The sequence below is a fragment of the Haemaphysalis longicornis genome, unplaced genomic scaffold, assembly GCF_048455015.1.
Source record: "Haemaphysalis longicornis isolate Haplotype H1 unplaced genomic scaffold, Haemaphysalis longicornis Haplotype H1 scaffold_7, whole genome shotgun sequence".
Classification (NCBI taxonomy): Eukaryota; Metazoa; Arthropoda; class Arachnida; order Ixodida; family Ixodidae; genus Haemaphysalis; species Haemaphysalis longicornis.
The window spans coordinates 142,397,415-142,423,254 of record NW_027526422.1 but is presented as its reverse complement, the minus strand read 5'-3'; the positions used below and the strand labels follow the sequence as shown (position 1 = coordinate 142,423,254).

Sequence of the window (25,840 nt, the reverse complement as noted above, 5' to 3'; positions counted from 1 at the left end):
CAGATTCCGAGACGGCTTACGGCAACTACCGCAAGGGGATCGTCTCCCACGTGGCCCTAGCAATTCTCGCAAAGCGCAGCCCACCGGGACGAGGCGTAGAGCTCGTGTGGGTTCCGGCACACTCGACAGTGGAAGGCAACGCCCTCGCCGACAACTACGCCCGTGAACTAGCAGACCGGGCCGAGGACGACTCGGACATACCACACCCAGTTACGAGCTACCGCGAGATTACGGGGTTGTACAGGAGCGCCAGGTGCAGGCTTCCTGTGCCGGACCAGCACCTCGACCGCAAGCAACAAACAATAGTGCGCCGCGCACAAGCGGGGTCACTGGCGCACGCAGCTTTATTGAACAACATGTTCCCGGCAGAACACGATCCCATCGGCCCGTTCTGCATTCGGGGATCCCCGCGTAGGTAAGTTGGCCAGCACGTAGTAGGATCTGATAGGTTCCGAAGTACCGTCGCAGAAGCTTGTCACTGAATGAAGTTGAACAGCGCAGGGACGGAACTAAGAGCAGAGGCGACAAACACGGACTCTACGTCCGCGTCTTCGGATGGGAGTCCAAACCCACACACTATCCCCTGGGCGGTACTAGCCGTATCGGCGTCGGAGGTTGTAGCGTCCCGCATCCACATGCTGCTGGTCCGTTGTACTATCTTGAGCGAGCTGGCGGGCCTCCTCCGCACACTGAAGGTATCCTTGCACGTCGGCATTGAAGTCGTCATCTTGTACGTGCGGGATCATGGCGTCAAGCGTCGCAGTCAGCCGTCTTCCATAGACAAGCTCAAAGGTGTCATCTGCGTAGTTTCCTGGATTGCTGTATTGTACGAAAACGAGACATACGGGAGGATGTCAACCCAAGTCTTATGTACAACGACGACGTACATAGACAGCATATCCGCGATCGCTTTGTTCAGACGTTCCGTTAGCCCGTTCTTTTGGGGATGGTACGCCGTCGTTATTCGCTGCTGTTTGTTGCTGTAGCGTAAGATTTCTTGCATAAGCTCCGCATTAAACGCCGTTCCGCGGTGCGTGATTAGGACTCCAGGGGCTCCGTGTCGCAGCACAACTTGGTTTAGGAAGAACTTCGGGAGTTCTTGTGCAGTCTACCATGAAAGAGCGGCGGTCTCTGCGTCGTACATCAGGTAGTTTGTCGCTACGACAATTCAATTTTTCTCCGATCGTGACGTAGTAAACGGCCCAAGAAGGTCTATTCAGAACTGTTGGAAGGGCCTTGATGGAACGGCGATCGGCTGCAGATGTCCGGCCGGTCTCGTCGGCGGCGTTTTTTGTCGCTGGCAGTCACAACAGCTCCGGTTGTAGCCGGGGACGTCGGTTGTAAGGCGGGGCCAGTAGTACTTTGCTTTGATTTTTCTAATTGTGCGAGTTTTGCCGAGATTTCCGGAAGTTGGGTCGTCGTGACACGCTTCCAAACTTTCGTCACGATGATCTACCGGGATGACAAGAAGATAATTCCTTCGCTTTCCGGGGCTGAAATTCTTCCCGAGGACGGAGTTTTTCAGGCTGAATGCAGGTAAGTTCTGTTTGAAGGGCCTGGGCACGGTGACGTTGCATCCTTGGAGGTAGTCGATCATGACGCGTAGGTCGGGGTCAGCATGCTGCTGGGCGTCTTGATCGCTCTCAGTCACGACTCCGAAGAACGCACTGTCTTTATCGGAGTCTTGTGCTGGTGGGTCGACAGGGGCGCGGGGCAGGGAGCTGGTGTCGGAGTGCTTCCTGGCGGATTTATAGACGATTGTAACGCCGAAATCTTGCAGACGCAAGCTCTACCGCCCAAGACGGCCGGAAGGGTCCTTCAAATTGGCGAGCCAACACGGCGCATGGTGGCCTGTCACAACTTTGAATTGTCTACCATACAGGTATGGGCGAAACTTTAAAATATCCCACATTATAGCGAGGCCCTCTTTCTCAGAGGCTGAGTAGTTTTTCTTCTCCTTCGACAGCCACGGCTGGCAGGGGCGATTCTTTCTTTCTTGCAACCGCTTTGCTTTTGGACAAGAACAGCACCCAAGCCTATGTCACTAGTGTCCGTGTGCATTTTCGTTTGGGCGTCTTCTTCGAAATAAGCAAGCACGGGCGGGTTTTGCAGATATCGTTGCCGCTCGCCGAATGCTTTTTCTTGGGCGTCTTCCAAGCTGAAAGGGGTGCTAGCTTTCGTCAAGCGCGTGAGTGTCACTGCAATGCGTGCGAAGTTTGCGACGAAGAACAGGTAGTATGCGCACAGTCCGAGAAATCTTCGCACGCCCTTCTTGTTTTTCGTCTTGCGAAGTTCGATATGGCTGAAGTTTTTGCCTGGTTAGGCAGCACTCCTGCAGCGTTTATGACATCGCCCCACAAATTGAGTTCCTCGGACGCGAAACAGCACGTTTCAGGCTTCAGCGTTAACCCCGACGTAAGAATGACCTGGAGTACAGACTCCAACCATGCAAGGTGTTCATCGAAAGTTCAAACGAATACCACAACGTCGTCGACGTATACGAGGCAGGTGTGCCACTTCAGCTCAGCTACCACCGTGTCCATGATACTTTGAAACGTTGCTGACGTTGTGCACAACCCAAACTGCATCGCCTGGAACTCTATAGGCCGTCCGGAGTTATAAATGCAAGCTTATCTCTGTCGCTCTCATCCACTTCAGTTTGCCACAACCCCGCCTTCAGACCCATCGACGAGAAGTACTTCACGTGGCAGAGGTAGTCGAGGGCGTCGTCGATTCGGGGGAGGGGGTACACGTCCTTTTTTGTGATTTTGTTCAGTCGCCGGTAGTCAACGCAAAACCTTAATGTGCCGTCTTGTTTCTTTACGAGTACGACGGGCGCAGCCCAGGGGCTTTTCGATGGCTGTATAATGTCGTCGCTGAGCATGTCGTCGACTTGAGTCCGGATGGGTTCCCGTTCGTGTGAACAGACGCGGTACGGTGGCTGTCGGGAGGGTCGAGCTCCATCTTCGGTTATTATTCGGTGCTTCGCTTGAGGTGTCTGACGCAGTTTTCAGTTTGACCAAAAACACTCTCTGTAGCGACGCAGCAGAGAAGTAATTTCTTCCGTTCTTCATGCTGCCACACCGGATTTAAGTCGAAGGGATTCGGAAGCTTGAAGGTATCTTCGGTTGCGCGTTCAAAGTCGCCAACTGCGATCACGTCACTTGCTTGGTGCGTTTCTTCAAGGAACGCAATTGCAGCGCCCCTGTTTAAATGCCGGTATTCCTCGCTGAATTTAGAGATCAATCCTTCAGATTGGTGTTGCTTAAAGTGCGCAATGCCTCTTGCGACGGAAACACTGCGGTCGAGGAGCACCCCTCGGTCACTCTCTACTATAGCGTCGACGTCAGGAACAGCATGTTCACAGTAGACGGTAATCATAAAGCTTGCGCGAGGTGGCAGGGTGACATGATCATCGGCGATCCTTACAGCAGCATGGTGTTCGGAGTTCGGTTCCGGCGTCATGGAGTGAGCGGGTGAAAACGGTATAGACTTGGTCTGTAGATCAATTATTGCACCGTTGTGCGTCAAAAAGTCCATTCCAAGAATTACGTCGCCGGAGCACTTAGGCAAATGACGAACCCCGCAGGGTACGTTGTGCCTTCTATACTGACCCGCAATGTGCACATTCTACTTGGCGTCTGGAGGTGGCCTCCTGTTATGCGTATGCGCCGACCATCCCATCTGGTCATACTTTCTTCAGCTGAGACGCAAATGGTCAGCTCAAATCTGAATAACAAAGTTAACAGACTGGTGTCCCACATGACAAGTGAAAAATAATACAGATAACAGGAAATATATAAACTTTTCTTCAGGTAGTGGTAAATCTTCTGATAGATATAGAACTAACCATACGTTAGTTTAACACGCCCCTTCATTCAAATATTTAGGGAATATTTTGAATTGAATGTAAGTTAAATTATTTTGCACTCCTGTTTATAACGTTCTAGAGCACCCTTATAACAAATGTGAACTTCCTAGCCCCAATAATGTCACAGCTATGAGCATTCTCTTTTCTCGGCGTTGGGCTAGCCGCGTCGAGTTAGGTGTCGAGGCAAGTCACACAAGCCTAGCTAACTTCAGCGACAGGATGGGCCCTTAATAAAGGTCATACTTGCGTAACTGCGGAGATGATCCGATGGGATAGCAAGGTAAATGAGCTCTAGCCAGGTTTTTGTATTGTTACAGCGAAAAGCCCAAATGTGCACATCCACTGTCACCGTAGCCCTATTCGGCGAAGCCGCGGGTGCAAATAACAGAGTAAGCAAGAACTCCACCCGGTGGGGTCTCAGAACAGTTGAAATGGGTTAAAACACGCTTCCGCTACATCGGACAAACACTTAGAAACAAGAAAAAGCCGAATATTACAGCGCTCATGAAAACACGATATAAACAAACCGCTATTTCCGCGTGCCTAACCAGTCTAGCCGGTGGGGTTAATCTTGAAATTAGAAAGACGTTGTTCGCTAGGCAGGGGTTATAGATTGTTGGAAAAGCTAAAGAAGTCCTTCCGCAGCCTCGTACACTAAGTTACGAAGGTGAAAACACTAAATAAGCCCAGCGCAACGTAAGTATACACCCAGCGCAACGGTGTGTACACCGGGCTAGTAGTACGATGCCGACCACGGGCGATACAAGTATAATCGCAAACATTTCAATACCTCGAAAACACCTGGGTGCACAAGAAGTACAACCAATTTCTGTGACCACGCAAGCAAGGGTTCTAAAGATATGTTATCGGTTCTTGCGTAACAAATACGCAAATAGAGTTTTTACACACTGAGCGTGGTCGAAATGTTTCCGGACTTTGGAGCGCAGGGTTGCCTGACTTCCGCAGCCCGCCGTGGGTCACCGTTGTTGACGGAGCACACGATAAACACTTTTTAGCGGTAGAGCTGTCTTAATAAGGGCGTGGATGGGCGCGTGTACGCCTCTAGAGGTCTCTTTGGCCGGCTGAGCTTCAAACTAGCCATTTTTTCGCAGGTGTACACTTCAGCATAGCAGCGGCTTTTTCCAACGGCCAGAAGTCAATGAACCTCTCATCAGTAAGCCAGTCTGAGCTAATTCCTTATGAACCGCGCGTATAAAAAGCAACACTGACCAACGTTGGCTCAGTATCAATGCAGGCGTGCACGGCAATGTTGTCCGAGGACAACTTGTCTCTGTCTCTCTCTCTCTCCTATCTATCTGTCTGTCTGTCTGTCTGTCTGTCTGTCTATCTATCTATCTATCTATCTATCTATCTATCTATCTATCTATCTATCTATCTATCTATCTATCTATCTATCTATCTATCTATCTATCTATCTATCTATCTATCTATCTATGTATCTATCTATCTGTCTGTCTGTCTGTCTGTCTGTCTGTCTGTCTGTTTGTCTGCCGATTGTGATCACTCTAAAACAGCAATACAGGCAAACATAGAACAGGCCTATGCGCCAACAATCAGCTGTGATGACGAAGTCGTAGACAGCTTCTACGAGGACGTCGAATCAGCAATGAAGAAGGCAACAACACAGTTCACGATTGTGATAGGAGACTTTAACGCAAAGGTCAGTAAGAAGCAAATGGGAGAAAGGTCATTGGGAAACTTCAGTATGGAGAATCGCAACAGTCAACGACATACACTGGTGCGATTTACAAAGAGAAATAGCCTGAGGCTGATCAACACCATCTTTTATAAACGAAAGGACATGAAACGGACATGGAAAAGTCCCAATGGTACAACAAAAAAAAAATTGACTTTATTTTAAAAGGCAACACAGGTATTGTGAAAGATGTAGAGGCGCTAAGTAAGAATCTGAGCAGCGATCATTGGATGACAAGATGCAAGCTAAGGATTAATAACAAGAGATAAAGGAGGAATCTCATGAAGACGAAGAAACCCCGCAAGGAGTCAGTTAGGGCCAGATCGCAGGAGTTCGAAATAACTCTTCAAAAGAAGTTCGCGCTTCTAGGCAAGTAGAAAGATGTCACTGCAGACAAGCTGAAGGTTAAGCTAACATCGGCAATCAATAACTCAGCAGTAGTTGTGGGAGAAGCAATATCTAGGAAACAAATTGGAAAACTAACTAAGAACACGAAAGAACCAATTTCCAAACTTAGGAACATCACATTGTGCAGTACGGCAGATCAGATTGAATTACCCGAGCTGCAGAAATAGTTTAACAGAAGTAAATGAAACGAACCACATTCGTGCATATCACGTGGCAGTGATGGAGGAAACGCTGCAAATAAGGGGAACCTTGAAAGCAACTAAGAGAAAGCTAGCAATCGGCAAAGACAGGATGTTAGCACTCAGAGATGAGCAGGGTAACATAATGCGCAGCTTTGACGAAATAATAAAAATAGCACAAAGAGTCTCACCCGGTTCTTGGCCAGTGACGTTCGACCAGAGCAAAACACTGAGACTACAATCTCAACATGCAATGTCCCACTAGTAACTAAAGAGGAGGTAGAAAATGCCCTAAAGGCATCAGAAGAGAAAAGCTGCAGATGACGACGGCATGACCATGGATCATTCAAAGGAGGCAGGAGATATTGCACTGAAAAAGCTTGCTGCCCTGTTTCCACGATGCCTAAAAGCTCAAAAAGTTTCCATAGCTTTCAAAACGCCGAATTATTTTGATTCATAAGGAGGTAGATCGTAAGGACCTAAGAAAAACAGACCCATAAGCCTACTTTAAGTTGTGTACAAGCTTACATTTAAAACTGCGCATACGGACGGGACAAGGAAGAGAAGAGACAGGACGGGCGCAGACTCACGACCAGTTTATTGGAAAATGGAGCACGCTAATATACCCACACCAGCACATGCGCACACATGTCAGCATCTTTATGACAAGATATAACGGTTTAAAAATTCATACTCATTTCCATACAAAGATATGGATGGTTCACTCACACGCTGTTCACCATGCTTTCCAATGAAGACGGCCTCGGTTAATTCTTAATTCTCTTGCCACCTGTTCTCGGCTTTTGCTAAGCACCTTCGTCTGACTTCAAACTGGCTCGCATGGCTTCTTTTCACAAGCCACGCAATGATGCAGAAGGTGGGATCCCGTTTTGTTACGCATATTCAGCTCATGTTCCCTTAAAGACAGCGGCCAGTTTGACCGATGTACACCCGCCCGCATGACAGCGGGATCATGTACACCAGACCGGTTGCGCGCTTCACGTATGGCTTCGCATGCCGTTTTAGGCAAACTGGTGTCTCGTCCATTCCTTTCAGGATATTGGGGCACAGTCTAGCCACCTTGTAAGGCGCAGAAAAACGACAGGCATTTTTCTGGCTGTTCGCCCCATTTTTGAGGTTGTGTGCCACTCGATTGATGTACGGAACAACCACCAGTTTCTTGCACCTAAGGCCGTCTGTCCTTTGTGGTGTGTTTTCTTTCAACTTCTGTAGCAAGGACTCGGCCACCCCTGTCACAACCATTAAGGGGAATCCAGCTGCAAGCAACCGGGCGACCTGAGCATTGAAACTTTCCTGAGTCTTGTGATGGCATGACTTGTTAGTTCTCCTTGAAAGCAAGAAGAAGCAACTGTCGAGTGTGCAGACAAGTAAGGCAACAACGCTTTTCACACCTTGGGTTTGTAAACCCAACACACGTAGTCTGATAAAAGCGGCATTTTAAAGTCTAAAAACTGCAAGCAGTCATTGTTAGGCAACTCATGGGTGAGAGATAGGGCTTTCCCCAATCGTCGGAATATCTTTAAATTCATGTTACCAGGGTCAGGGTAAGCTAAAATAGGCAAAACGTTTATAAAATAAAAAAATCGTCAACATATCTCAAAACTTTATCTACCGGCCCGTCGTCCAGGTGAAGCTCAAATTTCCCATCAATGCTCGCTAAAAAGATTCCACACAGAACCGGAGCCACGCATGAACCAATTCACACACTCTTGTGTTGCACAAGCGACTCCTCCTTAAAAGCAGCGAACGTAGATTGCAGATAACATTCAAGCAAAGTCATAAAATTATCTACCGTGAACCCGACGATTGGGGAAAGGCCTGTCTTTCACCCATGAGTTGCCTAACAATGACTGCTTGCAGTTTTAGACATTAACATAACGCTTTTATCCGTCCACGTGTGTTGGGTTTACAAACCGAAGGTGCGAAGATGGCTGTTGCCTTACCTCTCTCCACAATGCAAGACAGTAAATAGGGCAGTTGCTTCTTCTTCCTTTCCAGGAGCACTAACAAAGTCATGCCGATACAAGATTCAGTAAGGATTCAATGCTCAGGTTGCCCAATTGCTTGCTGCTCGATTTCCCTTATTGGGGACAGCGGTGGCCGAGCCCTTGTTACAGAAGTTGAAAGGAAACACCCCGAAGGACAGGCGGCCTTGGGCACAAGGAACCGGTGGTTGTTCCGTACATCCATCGAGTGGCACACAACCCCAAAAATGTGGGCAGCAGTCACAAAGTGACGGTAGTTTTTTCTGTGCCTTGTGCAGTGTTTCATGCTGACACCCAGTGTGGCCATGCTGCAACACTAAAGACATATCAGCCCCTACGCCTACGCTAATACAGGCTAGGAATGCACACGTTCCTCGCAAAGTACATTTGGTCGTGCACTGACTGCCAGTGTCGCAAGACCTCTTCAAGGGACCCCACTGGAGAGTTGCGGGCCCTACCATGCCTGGAACGGCCTTTCGATCGGGTTGCAATTGACCTCTACGGACCCGTTCCAAGCCCTCCATCAGGAAACCGTTCGATTAATGTCGCGGTTGATCACCTGACTTGATACGCCGAAACAGCCGCCCTGGCCACGTCAACGGCACGCGACGTCGCCATTTTTCTACTCCGGCGTTTCGTCTTACGACAGGGTGCGCCCGGACAGCTGCTTAGTGACATAGACAAGGTATTTCTATCTGACGGTTGGGAGGCGCTGCTAAAGGAATGTCATATTGTCCACAGAACCATGACTTCCTGCCACCCAGAGACAAATGGGCTAAGTCAAAATTCAACCGCACCCTTGGAGAAACTGCTTTCTATGTTCATATCGCCCGACCACTCAAACTGGAACGTTGTGTTGCCTTTTGTCACGTAGGCATATTACACCACCACGCAAGCGACCACAAGATTTTCACAGTTTTTTCTTCTATATGGACGAGAGCCATCTTGCTTCATCGGCACTATTTTGCCCTATCGCCCCAACCCCTCTGAATGTACCCCGGTTTCCGAGATGGCGAGGTATGCCGGGGATGTCCACAGCTCACTCGAACCTTGACATCAGAAGACCAAGGACGCCAAAAGTCTTGACATGACAGCTCAGCCGCTGCACCCACATTCGAACCTCGATCTCTGGCATGGCTTCGTGTGCAATGCCCCACTCCTGGACTTTGGGCGAAATTCTTTGCTAAATACCAAGGACATTATACGATTCCCGAACAAACATTGACCGTTAACTACCCCGTCAAGCCGGTGACTCTCACCAGAAGCCTTCGTCGTCCAGCTCGTGAAATAGAGCCCATCGCACGTTTAAAGCAGTACTACGATCCCATTGTCGTTTCGTCCTCTTAAGTCGCCAGGATGGCCCCTCTTTTCGCCGGGCGGTAATTGTACTGGAGATAGTAGTCCCCGAGAAGACGATGATACCATGCGGTTAGTGTGCCCTAATCTCTCCTGTGCAACCGACGGGGTATGTTCAGGAGGAACGACTGCTATGCACCGCATGATGATGTCAGACGCAAGATGCTGGGTGAGAGACGGGGAGGCAGAGTCAGCATCGCGTGGCACGCTGTAAGAGAACGTACCTAGACATTGGTATCCACTCCCTTGCTCGTCTTTGGTCTCCGTCTTTTTCCAAGCGTCTTGCTGGTCCCCTGCTATAATCCCCCTTATAGAATAAATAAATAAATAAATAAACATGCACCCAGGAGCACGCGGTGCCAATTCCACTGCCCCTCATTTGCGCCCTTTAGCAGATCCCCCCGAGACACACTTTACGTCTATTACATCCATATACCCTGCCGGCTAAACCTAATCTATTGCCTATTGCCACTGAATTCACGCTGCCCGAAGCACAATCTTAGGCATAAGAAGTAACAACAGGAGCAGAAGGATTAAATGCCTACCGGCATCTTCAATAGTCCGCTTTCTCTGACTGCCCTACAGCTGATTCCGGATCTCCTGTCATATTATAGGATTTCCCATTTCTATTTCATACGAAACGGCGTATTGCTTTTGTATAAAATAGAATTGGTTTTGCATAAAATACACTCCACCGGACTACCAAAAGGCGGGCGTCCGATGGGGTCCAGCGTTCGAAGATAATAGCCGAGAAACGACCAGTAAAACTCCCATAGTCCGTGAAGCGTAGAAGGTGTTCGTGATGGCGTATTGACCAACGCTTGCAAAAACATTCAGTCGTTGGTTTACGGAGAGACCTGGCACCAGTTGTCTGGTGCACGAAGATAGCTCTTACCAACTGACATTGGGCGCAACGAGCTGCATGGTGTTGTCTTCGCTGGCCATTGCGCGCTACAGTTTTTAGGGTACCGTTAAGGAGTCTGAAGCATCTACAAGGTAGCCAGCTACAACTTCCGGAGTATCGAACTGAGGTGGAGGAGGAGGATAAACTTTATTGACAGCATCGTAATGTGGTGTGAGGCCTTCAGTCCAGGACTCCATTGGAGACCCCTGCCGCCACAGCCCTTTCCACCAGCCTAAGCTGGGAATCGAGACTGGAGCTGGACAGATCCTTCTCCCACTGCTCATGGGAAGGGTGCGCTATTCTTTGAATTCGGGAGTTTGTGGAGCACTCCCATACCATATGGTACAGGGTGCCCGGGGCAGCGCAAAATTTGCACAGCGGAAAGTACTGCGTTCGATGAAGCAAGTGAAGTTTTGTCGGATGAGGAACTGAGACCGAACACGCTTGGTGCCGCACATACCCCGCAGGGAACGTCATGATCATTACTCAACGAAATCTCGACAGGTATTCAAAGCACTCATTTTTCTAAACAATGTTTTCGCGCTAACAACTGAAAGTAATCTGGCTTCGTCAGAATTTTATTGCGAAAGCATGAAACGGGCCAATGAGCATGAACGCAGCTGTTCTTTTAGAACTCCTATTTAGCGCGATGCTTTCGACGGCGAGCTCGGTGCAGCCACCCTGTGCAGGCTGATCTGCGCTGCACTACGCACCCTACACCTTCTGTGCACCATACACCACTGCGCACCGTCCTACTTAGGCTGAAGCGTCTGTATTGCGAACTTCGATGGCAGCAAAAGGTGGCCCTCAACGCCTGTACAGCGCAGCCACTCCGCAGAAAAAGCCACGAACATAACCCGCAGTTCATTATAACGCAAAGCATCACACAGCGTCTTTCAATAGGATAATAATGGTTGCGCCTTCACCACTGACAAAAATACTTGAATGTCGTCAAAATTTCTTTCTTCCTCACAGTCTGCCATCTCAGCGGGTAAACCTCGTTGCCATTTCTAAACAGCGCATTGCAAGATGATTCACTGGACTTTTCACTTTAAAATACGGTCAAGGACAACCACAATATTTGTGAACACCTGAGCACATCTGAAAACGCTAGCGCTCCTTTCTTCCCCGTACATTTCTGATGTTCGCGGCGTCAGTTACAGGTTATCTGCGCGAAATCACATTGTCATATTTCATGTTAGAACGTAACGAAGCCCTAAATCTTCAGGTTGTGGCATTCTTATAGCTACTGTTGCTTTAAATCGATGTTTTTACAACACGCGAAAGAGCCATAAGGAATGGAGCTGTGTTTCTCTGAATACAAAATGTATCCGTATCACTTTTTGGCCTAACCCGTAGGTTAGCAGAGGAAGTTAGGCGGAGTTGCCGAATTCAAGAGTCAATACTGCTCACGCGTAAAAAACAATACATGGCGTAGCATAAAACATTCAAAGGCAATTTAACCGCCCGGACATCTTAATACGCACGTTCATGTACGTGCCCTTCACACTAAAACAAAAGACTAGGTCACGACTTAACTGAAATCCATGTACAAAGGCCTTGCGATGAAGTCCAGATGAAGGAGGCTTACGAAGCCAAATTTTTTGCCCAATGTCACTGGTATTTCGTTTGGGTTCATGCATCCGTCATCGAGTACGATGCACATGCCGCCACAGACCTGCAAAAAAAATGTAATAATGGCATTATCACTTCCAGCCTTTCTCATGCCTTAGCACTTTATGGGGCATAAACAGTACCGTTAACGTGCTAGACAAAAAATCTCCTGAAACAGTGGAGCTGAGTTCGGCACCCTGGCGGCCAGCTCACACATACGAGGGCGTCTCTCACACCGCCACTAGCCGCGGTTTATACGTAGTTAAGCTGACCCACGGAGGTCTGGTAATATATCGATGCATTTATGTCCGGTGTAAGTGTGCCGCGTGCCCCTGTGCACGAGCCCAGAGCGCGCACCGGACGGCCATTACATCGTCTGTGGAAACCTTCTGGGCCAGACTTTGGTGGGTATGCGGTGGGCGCATACGGACGAAGCAGTACGGCCCCTAACGATCGTGTACGGTGACCTTTCCTTTGACTACGGCAGTGGTATTTCGTGACTTCTCCACCCTTGCGGCCACCTCTCGCATAGGCGGTGGTCGCTCTCATAACGCCATTCGCGGTGGTGTGTCACTACTCGCGGCTCACCCAGGAGGTCTGGTAGCTTATCGGATCATATAAAGGTCGGGAGGTGGACGTGCGCTGCGTTGTGTAATCTTTCACTGGACCACCTTCGATGCCATGGCGCCATCTGTCGTCCCAGCGGGGTGCCTGCATCTGTCGTGATGGGCATCACCGCCGCTTGGTGGGACGGGCGTCATTGCCGGACATTACGACCCCCTAAGCAATTCCGCTGTTAATATGCAGTAGACTCGCGATAGTGCAAACGGGTGGGGCCACAGGATTTTGTTTAAATTTTCCGAAGTTTGAATATTCAAAAGTTAGTTAAACATTAGCGCGGGCAACATGCGAACTTGTGTTGTATATAAAAATTACATATACTAAATAATACAACATTCGAGCACATTACTAAAGTGCTATTTGCACTTTGAAAAAAAAACGTTCACGAATGGACGGTTTGCGTGACAGTACAAACCAAACGAAGTTTTCGATTCACCCGCCGCGGTGGCTCACTGGCTAAGGCGCTGCGCTGCTGAGCACGAGGTCGCCGGTTCGATTCCCGGCCGCGGCAGCCGCTTTTCTGACGGAGGCGAAAAGCAAAAACGCCCCTGTGTGCGAGATTTCGGCGCACGTTAAAGATCCCCAGGTGGTCAAAATTAATCCGGAGCCCTCCACTACGGCGCGCCTCATCGCCTGCGTTGTTTCGGCGCGTTAAACACCACAATCAATCAAATCAATCAAGTTTCCAATTCGACAATTTTTTTCTTTCTTTCTTCCTTAATCGACAGACGGTTGTTGGCGCGCGCGGTTGCGCTTTGATGCGTGTACACAGGTCATCAGAGTTCTTTCTGTCTGGTACTGACATAAGTATGGACAAGTTCAGCAAGGAGCGGCTAATTTAGCAGATACTTTCTAGGTAGAACAAGCAAAAAGTACGAATTAACCGAACTTACAAAATATAGAAATTTGAATTTTGCGGCATTAAAGTACATTGAAAACGTAGCTGCCCAACCAAAATTTTGAAATTTGTTTGAATTAACCGAAATCTTGAATTATGCGAGTTTCAATTGTCGCGAGTCTACAGTATATTCATATTTGTTTAGGATGCCCAAATGACTACAAACAAGTTAGCCTCTGCCGAGAGCGTCATGGTCTCCAAGTGCACTTAACTTTTATTCGCTCCCACAGCTGAAATACAAAGATCAAAATTACAAGAATATAAGCGAGGACAACTTTTTCTCACACCTTTGCAGCGCCGAAAGACTACGACGAAGACAGAACGAAACAGGACAGCGGTCGTCTTGTTTCGTTCTTTCTCCCTTTTTGTTGTTGTGCGTTTCAAACCTTTGATCATGTGCCACCAACAAGCCCAACTGGTTCTCAATGACTACATTCCCCACACACCTCTATCTCCTCCAACTTCTAACACGATGGGTTTTTAGCGTGGAGGCCCTCTTTACCAGTAATCCGCTTTTTAGTAAAATCACCCCACACACCATCTTTAACACACAACTATATACAAGTAATCACCCTGATTGTATTCACGAGAAAACCGTACATGCAGCTTTGTGCTGTTGAGCCTAGCTCCTTTTGAGGCAATAAAAACATTGAAAAAACGTATTGTTCAATCTTAATTGCTCAAAATAAATAATATCTCAGCATGCTACTTTTAGAAAAAAACAGAGGTGGGGCAAAGTCATCTGGACTCCTGTTTTTTTGCTAGCACTCATGTAAACAGCTCGGTGGACAGCGGCAGAGCTCAGACCTTGCCATAGGTTAATCGACAAAATAAAAATTCAATGCCATTTACTTTGGGAAGATCGGTCACCAATGAAGCTGGGAGTAATCCAAGGAGTGCCGGCAACACAATGTGCCTGTTGGTAATATGCAATGGAGTTTCCCAACGGTAAGGTATATGCCACTAAATCCTTATTACTGGAAAAACTCTTAGCGTCATTAGTCATTATACAGCATTTAATGATTATTCTATAGCGGTTTTATTAACGTAATACAGACGCTCTGCCCATGACATTTTCCTTTTTTATTCCCCCCTCGAACCTCCTAGATGTTTCCCGAACATAGCGTCTATGAATCATCGCCCGGCAGCAGGCGTGAACCGGAGACGGATCGAATTCACGCGCGCCAGCAAGCTAATTAAGTGACAAAACAAAACCCCACCGCTCAGTTTTCTTCGAAGCTTCCAGGGCTTTCTAAAACCTTCCGTAGCTTTGCCAGTGGCAGGGCGCACCGATGATTCCAGAAGGAAGACCGAGCTAAGTTCCGTGCTCGATAGCGGAAGGTGCGTTTTGTGTTTTCGTTCTCTCTCTCAGCCAGCGCGGTTATAAAAGGCTGCCTATACCGAGACAAATTAGTTACGTTCGGAGGTAGAGATATAACAACAGCTTCTGCTCATGTGTGCATCACCATCACGGACTTGCGCGATAGGCGACTGCAGCGTAGTCCATGGTCTTGACTCCCCGTGTCTGTCATCGGTCAGCCTGGCCTACGTTGAAGCATCGCTTCACAGGTAGCCAACATCGCCCTCCGGACAGCGGTGCATCATTCGGCGCGGTCGGTGAATATTCTGGGACTTTGTCTCTCATATGCATCGAAGAGTTTCAACGTAGTTTACGTCGCTACTTCGTGCTATTCATTGTTACGCTCCTTGTTTGTATTCTCTCTAACATTTATTTCTCTCCTTCGTATTGTTTTCTTTGTTACCTCTCACTTATATTCATACTTTCGAGCTTGTACTCCTGCTCGCGTGTTAAAATACGAGCCTCTCTTTGTTGTTTGTTTCATCAAAGGCTCGGTCTTGTTGTTTCTGCCTTTGTTGACGAAAGCCGCGTATGAGACGGTCACCTCCTCGTCACCGGTGCCCTGTGGATTCGGTGGGGTCGTTTGCTTGCCCGAGTTGACTCCCCATATTTTTTGACAGCGCACCCTATTAAGGAAACCGTGACAGACTAACAGAACCACCGTCTCGCAGAGTTGGTTGAAGTCAAATGAAAAGCGTTTCACTAACCGCTTCAGTAACACTTAAGGTTAAGGGCTACGGCTGTTCACGTGAGTGATACAAAATTGCCGCAGCTTGCGCAAGTGGCGCAAGGCTGCAGAAACAGCAAAGCTGGCGGCCCCTCTGCCTTCGTCAAAGGCCCGGTTGTTGCACCTCACATGGATTTCAGAGCTTGCCGCTGAAAGTACATCGTTCATTTTTTTCCGCAGGCGTTCACACCTCTCCCAAAGTAGACGGCGTTAGCATGCGCTATCCTTTCAGGCACGAACGCCGGCTGAATTCTCGCTTGGCAGCGCAAGGCGTTCGTGATAAGCCATCTCTTCTTCAGGCGTGCTGAAATTTTTGCTCGTCCCATTCCGCATGTGCGCGGCGCAGAGCGGACATAGTTCTGCAGCCGCCATCATGGCAGCTCCAAAATTTATGAGCCCACGTGGCTGTCCCTACTAACGTGGGCCGAGTGATGTCAAGAGCAAAATACAGTCATTTTGTCGACGATGCTGTTTGCTCAAACGGTGACTCGAACGCATCCGTTCAGGGTCCTCGGCTCGCCGTCGCCGACTGCATTCTCGCCTGCCAGCGCAGCGCAGTGCACTTCATGACAAGCCGCCTCTTTTTTGGGCGTCCGGATCTTCTATGGTCGCTCCATCCCCATGTGCGGGGCCCACCGCCGTCGCGTGCGCGGCCGCTCGGAGTTTTTTGGGCGTAGGTGGTTGTTCCTTGCAACGCGGAGAAAGAAACGTCAGAAGCAGTCGACAGTTGGCGCGCATATTTCTGTTTATCGACGCCGCAACGAAGAGCGTAAACAGCTCTGATGGGAACGCGAAGCTTTTACGGAACTAAGAACGTTAGCTAATCGGACACTGCGAGTATGTGCTACTACTCTGGCGGCACGCCGACCACAGCCGCGAGCTTGTTTCTGTTCATGGACGGCAGAACCAAATGCTTAAACACCTCTACTGTTAAACGTTCGAAAGGGAATAAAGTGGCCGCGTTAGTTTTTTACCATTTATTATCACAGTTCTGTTTTACGCGCTGATGCTACGCCTGGGCTTCCAGTTTGTAACCGCACAGTGCGGCCCACTCGCAACTCTTGAACGGTAAAGTCACATCGTCGGAAGAAACTAAAATCTAAAAGCTAAAATGTTAAAAGACTGCCTGGACCATTCCATCCACCGAAAATTCTTGCACCAACATTTGTGCCCCGATATCACCACAGCGAGACGTCCTGCACTGAAATGTCCTACACTTAAATTTCCGGATCCCCCGTAACTCCTTCTACTGTGTACACAACAGACTTCAATATTTATTAACTTTGTCTGCGTGCAGTTGATATAAAACGTGTTCATTGAAGAACACTAATGTGCAGTAGAGAACCCTCTGTCGTGTATTCCACCACTCTGTGTATCGCTAAGCACGTTCTTGAGACATTAAAAAGAAATTCATGCGATAGAAACAAACGAACTTTGAAACTCGCATTTATTGTATAGTTCCCTGCCACATGCATGGTTCCCTGCTACAACTGGGGATTCTGTCCACAGGCCTCCCACATGTCAACGCCTACTTCTTAGGTTGTCTTTCTACCTAATGCACGCTGGTCCTAGGACATTGTAGATTTTTAAGGGAAGAGTGTCAGATGTTAGTGTAGGTAACTTATTGCCGTGTGTCCGGCAATTCGTTGTAATATTGCGCGTATTTGTGGGCTGTATTTTGTGAGAATACATCTGTGTGTCTTTAATATAAACGCCTGTGTTTTAAAGCCTGCATTTTTTTCCCGTTCCCATATATTCTTGCCAGTCGAGTCACGTGACAAAAAATGGCGAGCCTGCCAGGAAGGTTCTGTTGAGTTTAAATGTGCTTCCTGCAGGCAACTAACAATTCTTTTTTTATTCGTGTGTTTTTGTGAACCTTGACACGATATTCGATTAGGCCTCTGCAGTTTCTTTGAAATAACTTGCGTAATTATGTAAATTAATAGGTAAATTAAATGTGTAGGGTACCCTTTTTTACGCTCTGCGGCTGTCCCTTTGACTGCTGGGGTTTTTTGTCGGCCAAGGAAGGGGCGGCTGTACTTGTACAGCTGGGGTGCCAGTGCAGGTGGCGTCACGCCAATGGCCTTTTTTGGGGGCGCGAGGAGCACGCGACAGATCATGCTCGTTCACGTGCACAGCAAGAGTAGTAACGCTCACCCGGGGCATGGGCTCTAGAGCCACAGATGCTGGTGCGGCGGACCTCGATGTCGTGACCAGTTCCCTGGTGTCCATTCCCAAAGAGCCCTTACAATTACTGGGTGCACGAGGATGACAAGAGGGTCGAACTATAGTGAAGACTCTTTAAGTAGTCGCCACAGCAACAGGAACTGCGGTTTGTGTGCTACCAATGGCTGCTGAGGGTATCGCAGTGGGTGTCGGGACCGGGACAGTTGGCTGTGTTGCACTGCGTATCCCTCCATACCATACGCCGCTCCGCCTCCCGGCTAGCTGCATCGGCACTCCTACCAGAGCTACAGAAGTCCTCATTAAATTTAAATAGGCTTACGTGCTTTCAAGACAGCAACCTTGCGATACTTGCACAGGACTACTAATTTTTTTTGTAGCAAAGTACCCATTAAAGCTCCTGTACTACAACACCGTGTCACGGTTTTCGCGTTCACTTTCTTTTCTTCACCTGACAGTACGCTTTCAACATCAGACTGGCAACCGCCACTTCCACTGGAAGCACACTTATGTGCGGCTGGTGTCCATCTGTATTGCACGCATCTCACCACTGTTTCGTGTCACACGGTACAAGCGATTTGATGCCTCGTTTGTGTTTAATATATAGCTTTGTAACGCTGTAACATAGACACATAAATCCACCCAAACCTAGATATTCTCCAAATGTGGATCGTGCAACCAAGAAATAAATATTAACGAGGACAAAATACTCCTTCTACACACGGCAACAAGCAAAGGTCGCGCGGAGCTAACGTTCATAGCTCGCACCCTGAAGAAACGGTTCCAAATAAATGCAGTGTAACTTTTGGTTTTTAACAGTCGAGCTGTTGTTGCTGGCTGTAATGCACGCAGCGTCATCAGAAAACTCCACGTCATAGTTACTCCCGAAGTTTATCCCGCACGTGAACACGGGCTTCACGAGGAACACCCGGCGTCGTCCAGGCTTGCGCGTGGCGCTCGCAAAAGAAATACCAAGTAAAGAGTTCACGAGGGCCCGCTTCCCAAGAGGGGAGCCCAACACAGCTCCCACTACAGACGCATTGTTCGCGAAGCCGGATGCCGCCCGTTGCAGCGCGTGCTGACGCGTTGCCATTTTAGAGCAGTGTGGAAGCCTCCGGGTAAAACGATCAGGGCCCGCCAGTCATGCATGAAGAATACGATGATATTGATGGATATGACGATGACTACTACTACCACAGTGGAAAGCGACGATGGGACGTTGTAAATAAGCAATTTCAAACCTAATACAATGCGTGGTGATGTGTCCTTCGGTGCTTACATAGAAAGAAATCATCCAGCTTCGCTTTGGTTCAAGCCTTGCGCGACTTAGTGCTAGCTTCGCCAATTTTTATTTAGTGTTTTGAGCGTTGGCTCTTTTCGTTACAGAACAACAAGAACAACGACAACCCGGTGTTAGCAGGATGGTGCACATAGGGCTTTCTCGCTAAACACGTGTTTGTGGCACGTTTTTCAAGTAGGCTTGAACGCATACGTAATGTTCTGAGAAATATATTACAGAATCAACAAGTTTTCGTTACTCACGTCCGTCCTTGAATTGTAGGGGAATTCCATGTGAATTAGTTGTAGGTTTCCATCAGGACGAATATCATCCACTAGCCTCACCAGGCTTCCAGTCACAGGGAATGGCATCTGCAGAGGGAGGGAACCATGCATTCAAAGAGGGTATAGCAACTGCTCAAGTACATTGCTTTCCGAACCCATGTTATGCCTGTTCTAAGTTATATCAGTGTAGCTAGCTCTTTTCAAAAATTCAGGGAAACTTGCACTCACACGCAAAACATGACTGGCGAAGCTGTTGTAGGTAAGCATTGCCGGCCGGAAACATAGCTTTCAGTACTATTGTTTATTTGCCTAGTTGCGGTAGTAGTAATCGTCGTCGAATGCCTCGAAGGGTTTGTCGCCGTCTTCGCGGCGAGTGGTGGCTGCAAAGTCATCCTCAGCATTGTAGACTTCCACCAGGTCTTCACCAGCGACGCGAGGCAGCGGTGGCGGTATCTGCAAGTTGTGTCGGGGAGGAATGGCACCGTCGCAGCATGTCTCCAATTATCCACAAGGGCTTTTGGAGAATGCGGCGGCTGCGGTGACATGTACCCAAACAGGGTGTCGTTTCGTCTTTTGGATTAGCGTTGCACTTTAATTTTTGTTATTTTTTGTTTTTGCTAGAGCCACTGCGAGAACCGAGGACTTGGCGGTAGCCCAGAGAAACGATCTCACAAGCGCTGGGCATTTTCTCGCTTATTGAGGTTTTAGATGCAAAGAATCTCTTGCTCTCGGCTCCGTCGTCCGTCGTCCTTCCATCCACTGGACCAGGAAGACACCAGCAACAATGCCGCTCCAGCAGCCCTTTAAGGGGAAGTGCGCTCGTCTTGTGCCGGCCCAAGAAGACACCGGCGTGGTCGGGGCTAAGTCCCTCCTTTGTTGTGGCGCCGTCTACGCCTCCACTGCGCATGCTCGGCTCATCTCGGGCCGGCACAGGAATACACCGGTAACACTGTCGCTCCAGGAGCCATTAAAGGTAAGACACCACCGGTCGTTCAGCAAGCCGAGCATGCGCAGTGGGGGTGTGAACGGCGCACCAACGACAAGAGAGGCACATAGCTCCGTCGCATCTAATAAAATTACACATCTTCCCGTAGGTGAGCCCTGAGTAGTATGCGAAGCAGCCATGGGCTCAACGCGATTTCCCATTTCCTAGTTCCGGTAAGTCAAAAGTGTGGTAGTTGCCATGGGAACCAAACTGTAAATATAACGGTAGCTACGTACCTCAACCTAACGGAAACGACGAACTGAAAACTAATGGGCACTTGAATCGACCCCATGGCTCCTTTGCATACTACTCAGGGTTTCCCTACGGGAAGATGGTGTAATTGTTTTGCCAGCCTTTTTTGCTAAAGCCAGTGCGCCTGGTAGAGACCACGTTGTTCTAATAACTTTGGCGGGGACGGTCGTCGCTCGCAGCGGGAACGCAGGGACGCGCTCACAAGCACTCGATGTTTTGTTAGTATGTTTTCCAGCCACCGCGAACTTACCGCTTATACAGCAGCTCCGCTGTTAAAGCATTCGAGGGCTTTCCGCCCTGCAAATGTTAATGAATGGCGGAACTGTAACTACTCGTTCCCTTCCTCAACTAGTCGTGCTCTTTTGCTGTGGCCGTTACTTCTTGTATGTAGATTCGAAATGATCTACTGCGGTTCATATTTCAATGAGCGTTCGAGCACTCTTACATCCAAAGATGTGCGGGGAGGGTAAAGAGGCGGGAAAAATTGAATCCAGGAGGAGTAATATTATATGAGAGGTGGCTAGTTTTTTGGGCAGGCGCAGAAAAGATATCCCTGGTAAATTCGTCATGTGCCATCGAACGCGTTGGACATCAAAGTCATGTGCAGCAGGCATTTTGCCGTGCATACATCCCAAAAATGCCGGATGATTAAGATATTCCCCAGTGAAAAATTTGTGCACAGCAGGTGCTTCAGTCTTCTCGATCATGGCGCATAGCTGCTGTGTCTCGGAAAGTGATGGCGTGATCAGCTAACGCACGGAGGAGCACGCTACTCTGCCGTTATATCGCAGAGGGTTTGTAAATCGTGTGTGAACCACCCCTGCAACTGCCACGTGGTTCGGATGAGTCACGCAACGTGGACGACGATGAAGGACCCGAATCACAGATGAACCTGCAGCATGGAGAACCTAAAAGCAACGTTATTAAAACAACTCAGTTTCGCAGCTTCCCATAGGCGCCCACTATCCGGCGCAGCCCAAAATAGCGTGTCGCGGCCGTTAGGGGCGCTGTTGGAGCGCTTTTCCGCACTCCGTGTGTCGTCTGCTGCAGCCGGAGCAAACGTGGTGCGATACGCCGCGTTGCCGTTGGAATTTGAATTCGCTTCGCGTGATCAATGAGCATTTTCGCGCCAAACCGGCAGGGCCTCAGTAACCGTTCATGGATTGTAGGCCGGTTTTTTCATCTGGGGGAATTAACTTGGCACGGGCTGTACCAGCACAAGTGCTACCTATGGAAAAGCCTGAGGGGGGAGGACATAGGCGACGGCCGAAAACGCATCTCATTGCAATAATTTAGCCAAACCATTGAAAAACGTAGCTACAGCAAACGTACAAGCACAGTGCTCGTTCGTAAGGCCACATATGCGTGTGCCGGTTGCCAAACTGACTGCCCTAACTAACTCGAGCTTTGTTCCTTTTTCAGGCATGTCAATTTGTTTTTTCAAGACAAAATATCGATTCTACAAAGAATATATCAACGAATATATCAATCACAAATACAAGCGACGCATAGATTTGCTGTGCATGCAGAAGAATATTTTATTTTCAGTCAGCCCCCCGCAACAAACGCAGGGCTCACGGCATGTTTGACCCACCAATGTAGATGAGTGACTAAGTTGTTGTGCTACTCATCCCAAAGACGCGGGTTCGGTTCCCGGGCGTGGCCGCCAAGTCTCCCGCGTGTTGAGGCTTCGGCGCTTGTTAAAGATCCCCAGTGGTTAAAATAAATCCAGAGCCCTCCGCTAAACCATGGCTAGTAGACCATGAGTACCTTCGCCGGGTTAAGCACCATAATCATTCAAAGAGTGCATCAATCAGTGCAGATTTGTTTTTTGCCTGGCATTTTGGTCTTTTTTATTGACGACCAGCTCACGGTTCTTCTTTCATAAAAAAAAATCAGTCAAGCGCTCCTGGTTGAGCGGCGTGTCACATGAGTTGAAATGCTGACGTGAAGCTCAGGGCATGACACCGCATTCTTTGCACGTTGTTGCCGTTGTTATTTTAATGGTGAAGCTGTTTAGCAAATCGTAATTTCACCTGTCTGCATGTAAAAATAACAAGAAAATACCGCGCGCTCGTGCAGGCCGGTACCTCGCGGCGACTACCCAACAGTTAAAACCCCGGCGCACGAATGTCACGTCAAATATACCCCGTTCAGAGGTTCCCCGATATAGGCGAAAAAAAATCTTCACTGTGCGCCGTAATCACGGTAACACTTTCACTTGCGCAATGACACTGCTCACGTAACCCGCAAGTTATGGCTTTGACCACCCTATAGGGCGGTGCGTTCTTCATTCGCATGCACCTTAGAAGTGCACCCGCTCGAGCAAATGGCGGAAATCATGGACCTAAACCGTCGTGATGGTCCTGGAGAATGCGTACACCTTCACTCCCTTCAAGGCTTACGCGTTAGTGTGAGCTTCCTTCATTTTCTTTTTCACATAATCAGCTCTGCAATAAACCACCATGTCATGTGCGCCTGCCTTTTGATTTCCATGTTCGTGTATGTCACAAGCAACACACTCAGAAACAATCATTTCCAGTATCTTCTTGTCTGGCTTTTCTTCAAATGTTTCTTGCAGCTCAGCCGCAGCTTTCGTTTTTTAACAGCAGAGCTGTTCATGCTGTTGATTGTGGCATCCATACGCGCAAAACATAGCAAGAAAATGCTGAGTGCATGTGCCGACGCGGGGGATTGGCCAGGAATCGGGCGTTAGGGGGGCTCATGCGCCCGCTACACAAAAACGAAAATTAATAATTTAAGCATTTGAATCAAGAAAGAGCATATAATCACAAGCTCGAAGTGGTAAAAAATTTCAAAAAAGAAGTTGTAACAACACAATGAGCTTTTTGAACAGGAAAAGAATAAAAGCTGGCAGCGCCAGCGGGTAGTATTATTTACGTATCCAGCCTTGCTAGTGTTGTGGTTGTTGTTGTTGTTCCTCTTCTAGGGGCACATACCCACGTAGGGGATTGGCCAAGAAACGGGGTGACTTTTCGGGGCTAAAACGCCCCCCTCATAGCCCTATATAATCAGCCTGTAGGAATCTGGGAAACGGTTACCGAATTAACTAATACACCTAGAGAAGGATCAGTGAATGATGCCAATTTTTGGGGAGAAAAGGCTAAAAAATTTTGACTGGGTTAGCAGAAATTGCGTCGGGTCTCTCATATGTACTCTTGAATGGCCGCAATAATCCCTGTCTGAAAAAACGCCAGGGATGTGGCCCCGAAGGAATGGAGCACAGGCATCGACAGAGGACGGCCAATGCGTTGAATTGGTGCGGCTAGATACCGTTTCCGAATGAAAGAGAAACCGCGCAGTAGAGGAAAAAGTGTTCAATTGTTTCAATTTCACCGTAAGCAGCACAAAGACCGCAGAAGGTGAGACCAGCGCGATGCAAATAAAAATTAAGCTGTGGTATTCTGAATCTGATGCTGGTTAAAGTGACCTCACACTGGCGAGACTCGCAAAATCTTCCATTCCAAGTGCGAGCAGATAGGCATAGTCATCCAAGCCTGTGGTAGTACCTTCCTGTGTCATCCCTAGCCGTAGATATCTGCGGAACCTTGCTCGTTCCAGAAGAAATGGGGTACGGCTGAGGTTCACCATAGGGCCCTCTAAAGCTGAACCGGCCAAAGAGTCAGCCGTTTCATTTAGCCACAGGCCCCTGTGCCCTGGGACCCAGGTGAGCCGGATGTCGCGTAAAGGGGGAGGCACAAGGCGGCTGAAGGTACGGGTAAGTAATAATTTTTTGGGGGGATGTCAGCGCGGTACAAACCGACAGGGAATCAGAAATAATAGCAACACTAAATATTGTGGACGTAATTTTTTTAAGGCCATAACTATTGCAAAAAACTCAGCTTCGAATAAAGGAGCAAAATCTGGTAAACGTTAAGAAAATGACCAATTAAGTTGTGGGCTGTAAATTGCCACGCCCGCCCTCTGCGTACGTTGCGATGCATCCGTTGCCACAACCACATGTGAGCGCAAGTTCCCCAGATGCTCGTCCAGCAAACCCATTAGTATCGGTGTGGATAGCAGTTTGGCGTTATGGAGGAATACGTTATCGAGAGACATAGGAGCAGGTACGACTTCAGGTAACATCGAAAGAATTTCCGGGAGAATGATGTTGAGAGCTGAAAGCAACCTTTGGGCATACACACATTGAGGACGATTGTATCGAGGCCATGGATAGTTAAAAAACAATGCTGGATGAGCCACCATCAATGACAAAGATTTGCTCAGAGGCGACACGAAGATTCCCATCATAGTCTGCACTGTTAAAAGTTTAAATCGAGACTGTAGACATGGCGAGCGCGCCTCTATATATAGAATGGTGTTTGCCACATATCGCGGAAGGCTGAAGCACGATCTCAGTGCTTGTCGCTCCAAAAGAATAAGAGGACGGAGTTCGTACGCTGGTGCACCCGAAATGAGGACACACCTAAATATAAAATGGGTCTTACATAACCACCGTATATAAAGAGTATGGTGTCCCTCCGCATGCCACTTGTTCTGTCGCTAACTCTACGCAAAAATGATAGAGCTCTTTCTCCTTTTGGCGAAATGTGGTTTATCTTGCTAGTGGGCTTGCATCACGTGAGGGGTTCACCAAAGGAAAAGTATACCCAAGTGGGGGATTGCCAAGGAATCGGGAGTAGGAAAAACTGATGCGCCCGCTACACAAAAATGTAAATTACTAAATTAGCATTTCTGTACAACATTGTTACAGTAAGATGAACACACCCACAGAAGGTGGACAACAGTTCTCCTCTATAGCATGTCCAACAGGTGTAAAAAGCAACGCAGCCGAAAAATTAAATTTGGTTAAACTGGATTATCCCGGGGTTGGCATGGTCCGCGCAGAACTACCGGACTGTTAAAAAATTCTGCAACAAAGACAACAACTAAAACGCTTTAGTCATACGAGCATACTACCGGGCACCTATGCAGGACCTAAGGTGCAAATCGGTATGCGAGTAGTTTCAAGCTAGACGTTGGTTCCGCAGCCACAACTCACCGGGTCTTGCGGGTACACTGGATAACCCATATTCCCTACGCCGTGAGACCTCCCTCACATTCGATAAGATGCCGCTGTCATACACTTCCTTCTTCAGGGACGATGGTAGGCGGCCATTCATTATCTCAGAATGCCTGCCGAATGCACTCCACCCCATTCTTATCCTTCTAAT

The 25,840-nt window shown here is 48.4% G+C and overlaps 1 protein-coding gene across 1 annotated transcript in view; it reads right to left on the bottom strand.

Annotated features, from left to right (window-relative positions):
• LOC144145246 (uncharacterized) overlaps positions 1-25,840 on the bottom strand; it is a 329,859-nt gene that overhangs the window by 280,817 nt on the left and 23,202 nt on the right. The window contains exons 4-5 of the mRNA XM_077676783.1: positions 19,388-19,495; positions 11,981-12,119 (exon numbers count right to left, since the gene is read on the bottom strand). Coding sequence (XP_077532909.1) covers positions 11,981-12,119; positions 19,388-19,495 — 247 coding nt within the window. The remainder of the gene's footprint in view (positions 1-11,980; positions 12,120-19,387; positions 19,496-25,840) is intronic.